Raw genomic sequence first — 14569 nt, 5'->3', positions numbered from 1 at the left:
ATGACGGCACATTAGGCCGGCAGCATTGTGACTGCGCTCTCCTAGTACTCATATGCACCTCTATGGCTGCCTTCCCTCACCCGTCTGCCGCGCTGTACTGTGCCAGTACATCTTTTGAATGATTCACTATTAATTGGACTGCAAATTAAGGCTGACAATCTGCACTACAAGCTGACATCAGTGTGTGTTTTCACCGCTGATGTTATTGGTGGACATCTGGATTCGTAAAAACCTTTTTCTCATCCAAATACATATGGACCTAGTTCCTAGTTGTAGGTGCACAGGACACATGGCAAACCCGCACTGTGCTAAACCCCTGAGAATACAGACTCAAAGCACATTTCCTAACAACTTTCTCAACATTATGTTTATTTCAAAGTAATGCAGGACAGATTGATGATGTCCTCCTTAGCACAGCATGGAAAGGTCACTCTTTCTGCAGCCTAGTTGGCAGCACACCGTCATTAGGCCTTGGTTTAGGTCCTGCCAGTGATGCTCCATTGCTGCCGCTGCATCTCTACTCCTCATGAACTTTGGCTCCCTGCTGCCTGTCAACAGACATGCACACCCAATTATCAGAACTTGATCATTCAGGTTTCAGTGGTAACTTTAATAACACTACTGACCGTCTGGCAGAGGTGCATCATCTCCCATCAGTCTTCTCCACCTGGATCCTCCGCAGGTGTATACCACAGCTCGCAGAAATGCCCGACCACATAGCCGCAGAGTGTTATCCTGCACCTGAGCCTGTGCCACACTCAGCACGCACAGCAGCGTGACAAGCACAAGTATGGACCTCATGGAGCTGAGATGGTTTTCTGTCAACTAAACCACTTTCACAGTCAACCTTTTTATCTCCATTCTCCAGTGATGTCACACCACCTTTAGGTCCTCCTCTGTGCTATCAGCCGTGACATTGTGTTATCTTGAGTGGCCATCATATGGCTTTTAACAGCAGATGTCCACTTCTCCGTTTAACACGTATAGGAATCGAGACCTTTGAGTACCTGCATTATCTATGTCATCCTCGGTTTTAAAGAGGAAACATGCTCGTATTGATATTGAAGAACTGTAGGACTTTATTGCCATGGATTTACCAAAGTGTTTGCTGATGGATGGGATGAGATATGTTACCCACCACAAAACAAGGGGATGGCTCTCTGCATAGCAACATGTTGGTGATTGTTGCTGCTATCATGCAAATAGATCAATGATTTTAAAAACAGGCCATCACTTTTATGTATGTTATGCTGAAATGAGTCAGGAAATAGAGGCTAGTACCACCTCGAAAAGGCCATTAACAGTCCATTTGAAAAATAGCAAAGGTGATAAGCTCAGGAGAGGGGGTGAAGCAGAAACAAAATCCTGTTTTCTAAAAGGTTCAAATAATTGATTTTGGGTCCACATAGACACATCCCAGTAAGATACATCTAATTGGAATGCATCCATCTGAGACACAACTTTAAGATGCCCATGTAAAACAAAAGTGTAAATCCATACATTCTTCAAAAAATTCCCACTGTTTGGCTTCAAACTGCTATTTTACGAAGTATTTTATACATTTATTTTCTATACCTGCTTACTCCAATTAAGGGTCACAGGTGCGGTGTGGGGTGGGGTGGGGATTGGAGCCTAGCCCAGCAGTCATAAGACAAGAGGCAGGGTCCACCCTGGACAGGATGCCAGTCTATTACAGGACCACATGTAGACAGACAAACACAACCTTCACCTACAGTCAATTTTAAAGTTTCCAGTTCACCGAACCTGCATGTCTTTGGAAGTGGGAGGAAGCCGGAGCACCTGGAGGGAACCCACAAGAACATGGCGAGAACATGCAAACTCCACACAGAACGGACCAGGCAGAAAACGACCTCACAACCTTTTTGCTGTTAGGCAACAGTGCTAAACACGAAGCCACCATGCCACCATCGGCACCATTGATGACAAAATCTCCACCATTTCAAAACTTGTGTACAGTAAAATATGGCATCCTGTTTATTTATTTATTTTGTATACTACGTAATCGCACCTGTGGGTTTGAAGACAGTAATGTCTACAGCAGTACTGATATTGACCCCAATGACCTTGACTTTCACGCAGATGATTGACCTTTGGCTTACTTTGGCAGGACAGTTCTGGAATCCACCCTAAGTGTGTGCCACGTTTGATACGAGGTCTGTTAGAAAAGTATCCGACCTTATTATTTTTTTCAAAAACCATATGGATTTGAATCACGTGTGATTACATCAGACATGCTTGAACCCTCGTGGGCATGCGAGAGTTTTTTCACGCCTGTCGGTTACGTCATTCACCTGTGGGCAGTCTTTGAATCCTCTCGTCGATTTTTTCATTGTTTAGGAATGGCTCAGAGACTGCTGCTTTGTTTGATCAAAATTTTTTCAAAACTGTAAGGCACAACTGAGTGGACACCATTCGATAAATTCAGCTGGTTTTCGGTAAAAATTTTAACGGCTGATGAGAGATTTTGGTCTGGTAGTGTCGCTTTAAGGACGGCCCACGGCGCCTGACGGCGATCTGCGCTTCGAGGCGGCAGCGTCTCGCCATTTCAAGTTGAAAACTTCCACATTTCAGGCTGTGTTGACCCAGGAAGTCGTCAGAGAACAGAGAACTTTCAGAAGAAGTCGGCATGAGGAGTTTATTCGGACATTCCATTGTTAACGGACATTTTGTAATGAAAGAACGTGCGGGCAGAGTCTCATGTCGGGCCGGACCCGACCGCAGGGGGTCGCGACAGGAAAAACACCTCCGTTGGAAACCTTAACGGGCAAGTTGGAACATGCCCAAGCTGTTAAACAATTTCTCAGTTACTCACTTGTTGAAAGCCATCAAAAGCCGCCTGAATTTTACAAATGGTTTTCAACACGGAGGTGTTTTTCCTGTCGCGGCACACACAGATTTGCAGAGTCGTCACGGAAACGACTCGCCGAATTTGCACGCACGTCTTTCATTAAAAAATGTCCTTAAACAGTGGAATGTCCGCATAAAGTCCTCATGCCGGCCTCTTCTGAATCTTCTCTGTTCTCTCACGACGTCCTGGGTGAATTAAGCCTTAAATTAGGGTGTTTTCAGGTCGAAACAGGCCGACGACGGCGCCTGGAAGCGCTGCGCGACGTCCCGCTCCATGGGAAGTCCTTACAGCGACAGAAACACCCCATAATCTCTCATCAGCCGTTAAACTTTTCACCGAAAACCAGCTAAATTTCTCGAATAGTGTCCACTCGGATATTCCTCACAAGTCCAGAAAAAATTCTGATAAAGCAACGCACGCCGTCTCGAGCAGCGTGTGAAACAAAGGAATTCAGCCGAGAGGGCTGGACCACATCTCACTCAAGGCCTGCCCAGAGGGAAATGACGTTACCGACACGCGTGAAAAAACTCACGCATGCGCACGAGGGTTCAAGCATGATTGGTGTAATCGCACGTCATTCAAATCCATATAGTTAAAAAAAATAAAAGTGTCGGTTTCTTATCTAATAGACCTTGTATAAATAGGTCTGAAAAACAAATTCCTTGAAGCTGATCTATGCCAAAATACAGTTTTAATGGGCATTCCAGGGCCAACCTTCACTGACAGACCAAGTGGGGTAGAAATCAGAGAAAGAACCAGCTAACAAACACACAGACAGGCGTGACCTTGACCCAAATGATTTACCTTTGGCAAATTTGACCTTACCTGGGCAATTCCACCGCTTACCTACATATATGTCCCACATTTGGTGCAAACTGGAGTGGAAAACTTAAACTATCACCTTGTGAGCTACTCATTGGCCTTTGGTAAATTTGATGATGTCACCTGGGAACCCAACTACATGTAGTGTATTTGCCAAGTTTGGTGGACGTGGGAGAGAAAAATCTGAATTTTAACCTTGACATTTGCCAAAATAAACCCATTAGCAGCAATTCTACAGTCAAACTACAGGAAATTTGGCAGAAAGCACCTTATACAGAACCTTCACTTAGCTAAACTAACCAAACCAATTGAACTACAAAACACAATAAATTAATAACACTAACACTGTTAAAATTATATGAACCACAAAAACTTTTAAAACCCCAAAACCCAGACCTCCCATGGTGCATTGCAGCACGTCCATTGTTTACTGGTTAGCGAAAATGGCTAATTTCTAAAAAAAAAAAAAAAAAAAAATGTCCTATCAACTTTACGTTTTTGTAGTGTTCATCCTTGACCCAAAACACATAAGCATACCAAAAGGCAAATGTCATCTCTCCCTGGTGTGGCCATGATCGATGCCATACACACGCACACACACAGAGGCCACTTGGCAATTAGAATATAGAAGAGAAGATATTCATAGTCATAGGTGTATATTTGTGGAAGCGTTGAACTGAGATGCATCCATTTGGGGTGACACCAATATTTGTTCAAGGAGAATATGTGGTAATCAGTGGTGGCCACAGTTCCCCTAACTGCTAATTAGCAAAGCTAACGTTTTCATAACCAGATTAGCTTTTCAGCTAACTTTGAAAACCATCAGAAGACCAATTAGCTTTTGCTAAATTTAGTTCCGCTAGCTTTCAGTCCGCAAACATTTTTTTTGCTGGCATAGTGAGTAAAGCTTAATGGTCAGAAACATTTGTAAACCCTAAAATAATATATGTTAGTTCCTGTCTGTTGTGTGTTTTGCAACAGTCAGGCCGCTGTGACGAGCTCAGCCTTCCCCCAGCAGAAGGGAAGAGGGCAGCTGCTGCCTGCTGTTGCTGCAAAATATGGCAAGCCAAGACTACCACAAATACACCACCTAGACACGTTTCACCAAAAATACGCCGTAAAAAAACACCATTTTGTCAGTTATTACGGCGTTTTAAAGACGCTGTTAAATGCACCGTAATGTGTCAAAAAATACACGTTTTTCACAGTGCAATGGAGCCCTTAAAAACCGCCGTAAAATACGCCGTTCAGATACACACAACGCGCATAAAATACGCACGTAAAAAAACGGTGTTTGTGCGGTATGACAATTATCTCCAGCCTCCTTTTCTCTCAGCCACTGAACTCGAAGTGTTTGTGCCCAATCCCTGATCATGACGAACAGACCAAATCAGTCCAGCACAGATGTCTTTGCGGCAAAGTTTGCTCCAACTTACCTGTTGTGTCATTTAACATCGGCTAATATTTTGGGGGTTATGCAGGAAAATATCTCATACATTAAACATCCTCTTTTATACATTGTTTCATTTTATTTTTTTAATCAAATATGTTTCCCTCCTTATTTATTTTAGGGATTGTATGCTTCTTTTATCTAACTGTGGCTGTAGCGCAGCAGTAGAACTCCTGTCTGCCATCTAGATCTTTTCAGATTCGAATCCCACAAGTGGCATGTATTTTTTTTTTTTAATTTAACCAGAAAAACTCCCATTGAGATTAAGAACATCTTTTCTAAGGGAGTCCTGGCCAAGATAAACAGTAGCAAATACAAAGCACAGTTACACATTTACACAAACAAAAGGCAAATAAAAAGATGATAAAATTTTAAATTACAAGCATAATATAAAAAAGTGCATATTATGGAGTTGGCCTCAAGTGTTCAATGTGGATTTAAAAGTGCTCAGTGAAATTATTACTTTTCATTTCCACTCCTCTTGCAATTTATTCCAGGCAAAAGCTGCGGAGTGGACAAAAGCCCTCTTCTCCCTTGAATGTTTGGTCTCCTAAGTAAAGGTCAAACAAGGTTGACGTCCATTGGATTCTACGACATGTGACATATGTAACCCTGTAACATGATAACTAAGCATGAGACATGGTCCAAACTATTCCTTTTTAAAACCCTATTACCTCAACCAATAATTTGCACCACTTTTTTTTTTTTTTACCAAAATTGGAGCAATTGTAACTTTTGACCCCTGTATTTTTTTGACACATTACAGCACATTTAACGGCATTGTCTTTAATTATGGTGTAAAAAGCGCAGTAATAACTGACAAACTGTGTTTTTTACAGCGTATTTTTGGTGAAACGTGTCTGAAGGTGGCATATTTGTGGCACTCTTGGCTTACCATAGAAAAGTGTCATTTACTTTCACACACAACAACACAGACTGTGGCAGAAGAGATCAAATGCAAGGCACTTTTCAGTCATGGTCACAACATAAATCTTCACCAACCTAATTACACTACTTGAGCTATCTAAAACACAACAAATATATAAGACTAACAACACTGCTAAACTAACATGTACTACAATAATAATAAAAAACCAAACCCCGAACTCCCATAATGCATTGCAGCAGCAATCGACAGTGTGTATGCTTTAAAGACAGCGTGCACATGCAAATTTTACTTTTTTTTTAAGTGAAAAGACACTTGTTTATGGATTTAAATTTGTCTCATAATACCTGCAAATGCACAGAGGGTGATCTACAAATACTCCTTGATTTGCACACGTGTTTTGCGATCCACAAACACAAATTTCTGATTTGTAACTTGTGTGTTGGTTTTTACAAATAAATACATATTTGTAAATATTTTTTATTTGTAAAAAAAAAAAGGCATTTGCAAAACTGAAAATTCTGTTTGTGATGTGTGATTCAGCATTTGTGGATCACTGATCACACACATTCATCGCTTTGCTCACTTACGCAATATTGAGACTTTCTAAGCGTAAAACTGCATTTCAAATTCACAAAACATGTTGGTCACGTTTCACACTCCCATCCAGTAGATGGCAGTGTTCCATGCATTTTGACGAGGGGGGAGGGGTAGAGGAGACTCATTTCCCATAATGCTTTTTGGCACATGTGTCAATTAACACTCAAAGCTTTAGAATTAGCGCATTACTTTAAAAGATATGTGTGATATTTTCACTTTGTAGAGTTGCCGGTAATGTTGATAAACTGTCCGGAATTAGTTTTGATTATGAATGAAATCAAAAGTGCCTTGCCTTTGAGCTCTTCTGCCACTGTCTGTGTTGTTGTGTGTGAAAAGCAAGTGACATTTCTTTGCAGCAGCCAGCAGGGTGCATAAAGACAAAAGCTCTGGCTTTTGTTGTTTGTTTTGGGTTTGTGATTGCCTTTGAATTTACTCAGAATCCCCTGCGGTGCTTAAGCTTGAAACTGGCTTATCAGTTGCCGACAGCGTACTGAGTCAAGACTAAAAGTTAATGGTTAATTGTAACTTCTGCTAAAATTTTTAGTGGTTTATCGGTTTTGAGTTATAAAAGTTAATGTTTCAGTTAGTGGATTAGCGGTTATCAAAGCTAACTTTTCGGTTTGCTGTGCGCACCACTGGTGGTAAAACTAATAATAACTGAAGCCCACAGAATTGTAGCTCAGTGCTCTGCCATACTAGGTACTTGAATTTATGAAATTTCAGTGGTACTGTCTTATGCCATTAAATACCTGAATAAAAAAAAACAAAAAAACAAATCGATCAGGCTCACCAATTATAAACACCCCCCCCACACACACACATACGAGGTCTGTCAATAAAGTATAGGTCCTTTTTATTTTTTTCAAAAACTATATGGATTTCATTCATATGTTTTTACGTCAGACATGCTTGAACCCTCGTGCGCATGCGTGAGTTTTTCCACGCCTGTCGGTGACGTCATTCGCCTGTGAGCACTCCTTGTGGGAGGAGTCGTCCAGCCCCTCGTCGTAATTCCTTTGTCTGAGAAGTTGCTGAGAGACTGGCGCTTTGTTTGATAAAATTTTTTTCTAAACCTGTGAGACACATCGAAGTGGACACGGTTCGAAAAATTAAGCTGGTTTTCAGTGAAACTTTTAATGGCTGATGAGAGATTTTGAGGTGATACTGTCGCTTTAAGGACTTCCCATGGTGCGAGACGTCGCGCAGCGCTCTCAGGCGCCGTCGTGAGCCTGTTTCAAGCTGAAAACCTCCACATTTCAGGCTCTATTGATCCAGGACGTCGTGAGAGAACAGAGAAGTTTCAGAAGAAGTCGGTTTCAGCATTTTATCCGGATATTCCACTGTTAAAGGAGATTTTTTTAATGAAGGGGCTGGACGACTCCTCCCACAAGGAGTGTTCACAGGCGGATGACGTCACCGACAGGCGTGGAAAAACTCACGCATGCGCACGAGGGTTTAAGCATGTCTGACGTAAAAACATATGACTGAAATCCATATAGTTTTTGAAAAAAATAAAAAGGACCTATACTTTATTGACAGACCTCGTACACACACACTGTAACAATCTATAGCAAATCAGTTGATCGAGTTTTACTGCAGATTTGAAAAACAATGGGACAGTCCGATTACCATTTCCAGTGACCATCATAAGTTCCAACCCACCAGCACCTCCTCCTCCATGCCTCTCTCCATCCATGAGAGAGATGTCAACAGGCTCTTCAAGAGACAGGACCCATGCAAAGCAGCCGGACCTGACTCTGTCTCCCCATTCCTGTTGACGAACTGTGCAGACCAACTGTCCCCAGTGTTCACAGACATCTTCAACACCTCACTGGAGACATGCCAGGTGCCAGCATGCTTCAAAGCCTCCACCATCATCCCCATCCCCATAACACAAAGAACTGCAGATCTTAATGACTACAGACCCATCGCCCTGACCTCTGTGGTGATGAAGACCTTCGAGCACCTTGTCCTCACACCCCTCAAGGCCATCTCTGACCCACACCTAGATCCCCTACAATTTGCCTACAGAGCCAACAGGTCTGTTGACAATGCTGTCAACACGGCCCTCCACTTCATCCTCCAGCATCTGAACTCCCCAGGAACCTACGCCAGGATTCTGTTTGTGGACTTCAGCTCTGCTTTCAGCATGATCATTCCAGCCCTGCTGCTTGACATCCGCTCTCAGCTTGGCGTGCTGACATTTTTCCACTTCATGCACATCTTTATATGGTGCGCTTCCATTGCCCGAAGTTTCATTAAAACACACACACACACACACACACACACAAACAAAATTGTCTATATTGTCAAACCTTTATGGCTGCATGTGATGCAGGGCTATGACACAAATATACAACGCATCAAAATTTTGACCCTGTTAAAAATCCTTTATTAATTGCATACAAGCTACCTCGCATCCAGAAACTATTCACAGCGCTTCACTTTTTTCACATTTTGTTCTGTTATGGCCTTATTCCAAAATAAAGTAAATTAATTTTTCCCCTCAAAATTCTACTCACAACAACCCATAATGACAAAATGAAAAAAGTTTTAGTTTAAATTTTTTTTGCAAATGTATTAAAAATAAAAACTAAGAAATCACATGTACATAAATATTCACACCCTTTGCTCTATACTTTGTTGATGCACCTTTGGCAGCAATTACAGCCTCAAGTCTTCTGGAATATGATGACACAACCTTGGTGCACCTATCTTTGGGTGGTGTTGCCCATTCCTCTTTCCAACACCTCTCAACCTCCATGAAGTTGGATGAGGAGCGTCAGTTCACAGCCATTTTCAGATCTCTCCAGAGATGTTTAATCGGATTCAGGTCTGGGCTCTGGCTGAGCCACTCAAAGACATTCACAGAGCTGTCCTGAAGCCACTCCTTTGATATCTTGGCTGTGTGCTTAGGATCATTGTCCTGCTGAAAGATGAACCTGGCGTCACCCCAGTCTGAGGTCAAGAGCGCTCTGGAGCAGGTTTTCATCCAGGATGTCTCTGTACATTACTGCATTCATCTTTCCCTCAATCCTGACAAGTCTTCCAGTTCCTGCCGCTGAAAAACTTTCCCACAGCATGATACTGGCAAAACCATGCTTCACTCTACAGATGGTGCCTGGTTTCCTCCAAACATGACGCCTGGCATTCACACCATAAAGCTCAATCTTTGTCTCATCAGACTAGAGAATTATGTTTGTCATGGTCTGAGAGTTCTTCAGGTGCCTTTTGGCAAACTCCAGGCAGGCTGCCATGTGCCTTTTACTAAGGAGTGGTTTCTGTCTGGCCACTGTACCATACAGGACTGATTGGTGGATTGCTGCAGAGATTGTTGTCCTTCTGGAAGGTTCTCCTGTCTCCACAGAGGAATGCTGGAGCTCTAACAGAATGACCATCGGGTTCTTAATCACCTCCCTGACAAAGACCCTTCTCCCCCGATCGCTCAGTTTTGACAGGCGGCCTGCTCTAAGAGGAGTGCTGTTGGATCCGAACTTCTTCAGGCCTGATTGGTGGATTGCTGCAGAGATGGTTGTTCTTCTGGAAGGTTCGCCTTTCTCCACAGAGGAATGCTGGACCTCTGCACCCAGCTCTAGGAAGAGTCCTGGTGGATCCATAATTCTTCCATGATGGAGTCCAGTGTACTATTGGGCCCTTCAAACCAGCAGAAATTTTCTGTGCCCTTCCCAGATTTGCGCCTAGAGACAGTCCTGTCTCAGAGGTCTACAGACAATTCCTTTGACGTCATGCTTGGTTTAAGCTTTGACATGCACTGTCAACTGTGGGACCTTATATGAAAATTCAGTAAAGTATGTCTTCTATAATAAATTACAATTCTAAGGTAGAACTCTACTAGTGTATACTAAGGTATATTTAAATATCTAAAAAAAAAAAAAAGAGTAGAGTAGAGTCACTTAGGTGTCTGGTCTTGAGAACCAGGGATGGTAGACAGGTGTGTGCCTTTCCAAATCATGTCCAATCAACTGAATTTACCCCAGATAAACTCAAATTAAACATCCCAAAGATGATCAGTGGAAACAGGAAGCACCTGAGCTCCATTTTGTGCTTCATGGCAAAGGCTGTGAATACTTACGTACACGTGACTTTTTAATTTTTAATAAATTTCCAAAAGAAAAACTTTTTTTCACATTGTCATTATGGGGTATTGTGTGTAGAATTTTGAGGGAAAAAATGAATTTCATCCATTTTTGAATAAGGCTGTAGACATAAAAAATGTGCAGCACTGTGAATCCATTCCAGATACACTGTAAACTGAATGCTGTAATTTGCTTACACCAATTAAGGGTCACAGGGGGCTGGAGACTAGCCCAACAATCATAGGACACAAGGCAGGGTATACCCAGGACAGGACACCAGTCTGTTGCAAGGCCACATATAGACAGCCAAACACATTCACAACCACACACAATTTAAAGTTTTCAACTCACTTATCTTGCATGTCTTTGGATATGGGATGAAGCTGGAGCACCCGGAGGGAACCCACACAAATACAGGGAGAACACAGGTAGGAATCCATCCCATGACCTTCTTGCTGTGAACAGTGCTAACCACTAATCCACCATACTGCCCCTGATGACTGTTATTGCTAAATACTAAATATGTCACAATTCCGGGAACCCACACTGAATCTGACCTACGAAGCCAAATATAGATGGATGCGGCCAAGGATTATTTTTCAATATATACTACTAATATACTGCTATGATTACCTTCACCAAACAAGGGGTGGAGATAACAACCCAGGGTGGACTGTGTGTGTCTGTCTGCCTGTGAACATAATAGCTTAAATAGGACAGAGTTTGACAAAATTTTGTGGAGAAATTATCCTTGGCTCAAAGAAAACCATTAAAATTAAGTATCTGATAGATGTCTTGTGTTTAAAATCCCTCCTCTCTTAGTTGGTTGAGATGAAACTGCATTAGATTTTACAGGCCATAACACAAGTAGATGCCAGTTACAGACGTTTGTTTCAATATTCGGCAATTAATGCACCCATGAAAGGAATTACATTTTTTTCAGATAGGAATATTATTCTATCGAACATTGCACTCCAGACGATGGCAGTGATGCACTTAAAAGCTATTTGTCAACTGCTATTACAGGAACGAAGAAGAAAGTGGGCGGGGCAGGTTTCTGAAGCTTCGAATGTGTTTGAGCCAATGTATCGAAAATGTTTGTTCCTAATGATGTCCACACACACAAATTTTAGATTAATAAACACATGAAATGTAGATTTAAGTTTACCTTTTGGCTTCTGGTAAAATGTAGCTGAAATTCTGTGTATTCTGTTTTATGAAGTTCTTCTTTTCCTATCAGCCTGTTTTTTGTTTTGTTTTTTACACGAGCCTGTTGTTTTCAGTGAAATGTTCTCATATTCATGCTCTGTCTTACACGTATTAAAACAACAACTTTTGGGATTGTATCATATTTTCGGTGTCGTCTTTTTAAAGTATTTGTTTTTGATTGTCAATGTGTTTGTTGTTTTAATTGCCGTTGTGATTATGTGTGTGTGCATTGTTGTGGGTTTTTATTATTACTGTTCGGCGCTGCTGATTTGTTAAATTTATTATAATAATAATAATAATAATTATTATTGTTGTTGGTATTTGAAACACGCTAGATCATGTTGAAATATGCGCATTATAAGACACGCTTTCGAGCCATGGTACGGATCACGGATCTGAATCGTTCCATAGAATTATATAGAAAACTCCATAGTTCGTTCAGATTATTGTTTCAGAGATTCCATGGTACGGGTTCGAAGCTTCATCGGAAAGTGTCGTTGGTTTTCGGCACTCGTATCGAGACTAGATACTACGGTCCAGGATTACGTGCAAACATGGCGGAGGTAAGAAAGTGAAATAATAAATATTCCGGAAAAAATACAACAACAATTCAGTGTGTTGTAACATATGTAGCTTTTTTTGTTTGTTTGTTTCTAGTTTTAAAATAGGAAAATGTGGGTGTGGTGTTGTTTCTATGTAGTTGTCCTTTCTTCATAAAATCATGTTTGGAAAACTTCGGGCTGAGCTAACATTAGCAGTGCTAACTGCCGTGTTTGCGATTTGTTATTTTGCGTTTTAATTTTTAAACCACTGGGCCACTATCGAACTTAATGCGTTATATGGCGGTGCCATTGTGGGCCGAAATATTTGGCCCGTTGTTTGTAGTCTGGTTTTATCAAGCTTAACATAAAGGCGTTAGCTAAATGATATAAAGGAGAATTAGCTGACAAGTTATGATGTCGCCACTGAAGTGAATTAATGTCGCTACACAGCCCTACCTGTAGCATTAACATCGTTTTTATGTCCTATAAGGTTCGCTGTAGAATGAGCTTTAAACGATGTGTTTACGCGCCGTTTTTTTTTTTTTGTTGTTTTTTTTTAATACTGTCTGGTTTGGCGCTTCTTTGTTTTCTCTTATTTGGTTTCTCCAGGCAGCCTAACATTGATTTTTTTTTTTTAAATAAAGAATGTGAAATATATCAAATTGTTTTTCCTTTCTGTTTTCTAGGCCTCCTTTGGGAATTCGAGCCCAGGTATGTTACATGTTTGAGCCTTTCTGATGATTCTTAGTTTCATTAAGCCGAGGCTTTATCTAAAGATGTGTGAAGTTACTTGAGGTAGACCATTCTTAGACTACACATTCATCAAAAACATTAGCATGATTTTCCCCATGTTGATAAGAATCAGGGTGATCAGATAGAGGAATTGAGCAAGAAAAAAACAACAATATTCAGTCTGGAGTACTATGAAGTAAAATGTGTAAATCATATATGCAACTCAGACTCATGTCTTGAGAGGAGCCTCTCCCATTCTCATTGAATGTTTCAAAATTTGATAATGATAAAAAAAAAAAAAAAAATCCCCTACACTCATGCTACACTTTATATGGAGAAAAAAATTTGACTTAATTCACCAAGTGGCAAAAATCATTCTTTGTTAGCTGCTTTATGGTAACTAATGAGGAACACGTTTAGTGCATTGTTGCAATTTTCGATACACATTAATTTATCAGTGCATGAATTTTATCAATGCAAACACCAAGATTCTGTCATCACCAATACTTTTGGTTTTGATGTCAACCACCCATCCATTTGTGAAATATTTTTGGGCTTCCAAGGCTCTGTAATCCATTTACTTGCCAGTGTAGAAACTCATTTCCAGAGCAAGGAAGTTAAAAATGTTTCTTTGGCAAATTTACACAGCCAACATCTATCACTGACAAAGAATAGGGGTCACTACCACTAATCTTTCTGTTTTTTAACGCTCTCTGCTTTCATAAAGAAAGTTTTTAAATCACAAACTTACCTGCATGTGGCACCATTGCTGGTAAATAAGCATTTGTTGGGGTCCGTGTATGGTGTTCGCGTGACAACAAATAACTTGAAATAGGGCTGCAGCTATCGATTATTTTAGTAATCAAGTATTCTATCGATTATTGTGACGAATAATCAAGAAATTGGATTAAAAGTACTTTTGCGTTTTTAAACAACATCAATAGTCCAGGGCTCTCCCTAAGCAATGGGACAGTGTCTCTGCACCAAAATCTTAGTAAATCAGAAGAGACACGCACATCCAAGATGTAAAAAAAAAAAGGCGTGCTGGATCAAAAAGAGACATCAAAGCAAAAATCTGGACAACCTGAGCGCTCCCATGCAAAAAGCTTTATTTAGACACAAATAGCAAAATAGCTGCGCCAAAATCTTGACATTTTGCTGAAATGGCAATGGGAAATGGTTTCTGTTTTGTTTTTTTTCCCTAGCTTATAAAATTTAACCTTTTTTATGTTGGTGGACTGGTTTCTAAGATATATCTGTGCTCTGCTTTGCTTCAGATACTTACAAAATCTATTTTTGATTATCCCACATCTGACTTCTAGTCCAGGTTCATGGCCTCGGTATATAGTCTAAATTCCTTGA

General features: G+C 40.8%; 2 protein-coding genes across 3 annotated transcripts in view; one reads left to right on the top strand and one right to left on the bottom strand.

Annotated features, from left to right (window-relative positions):
- Window positions 1–348: 348 nt before the first annotated feature.
- LOC117522073 (relaxin-3-like) lies at window positions 349–1333 on the bottom strand. Its single transcript, XM_034183444.1, has 2 exons — window positions 627–1333; window positions 349–548 (listed from the first exon to the last, which is right to left on the bottom strand). Exons 1-2 carry the CDS (start codon window positions 799–801, stop codon window positions 409–411), a joined length of 315 nt encoding a protein of 104 aa, XP_034039335.1. The 5' UTR covers window positions 802–1333; the 3' UTR covers window positions 349–408.
- Window positions 1334–12418: 11085 nt separating this feature from the next.
- Window positions 12419–14569, top strand: part of mier1b (mesoderm induction early response 1b, transcriptional regulator) — a 51354-nt gene continuing 49203 nt past the window's right edge. For both annotated transcript variants that reach the window (XM_034183349.1, XM_034183348.1), the window contains exons 1-2: window positions 12419–12496; window positions 13162–13186. In XM_034183349.1, coding sequence (XP_034039240.1) covers window positions 12488–12496; window positions 13162–13186 — 34 coding nt within the window. In that variant the 5' untranslated portion in view covers window positions 12419–12487. The remainder of the gene's footprint in view (window positions 12497–13161; window positions 13187–14569) is intronic.

Source organism: Thalassophryne amazonica, chromosome 12, assembly GCF_902500255.1.
Source record: "Thalassophryne amazonica chromosome 12, fThaAma1.1, whole genome shotgun sequence".
Taxonomy (NCBI): domain Eukaryota; kingdom Metazoa; phylum Chordata; class Actinopteri; order Batrachoidiformes; family Batrachoididae; genus Thalassophryne; species Thalassophryne amazonica.
The sequence above is the reverse complement of the archived record's forward strand: the minus strand, read 5'-3'. Positions and strand labels throughout refer to the sequence as shown.

Excerpts from the sequence above, each read along its gene's own strand:
- LOC117522073 (XM_034183444.1), bottom strand. The coding sequence starts at position 801 with ATGAGGTCCATACTTGTGCTTGTCACGCTGCTGTGCGTGCTGAGTGTG. Across the intron at positions 549-626 it reads TGATGCACCTCTGCCAGACG|GCAGCAGGGAGCCAAAGTTC; the intron begins GTCAGTAGTGTT and ends GTCTGTTGACAG.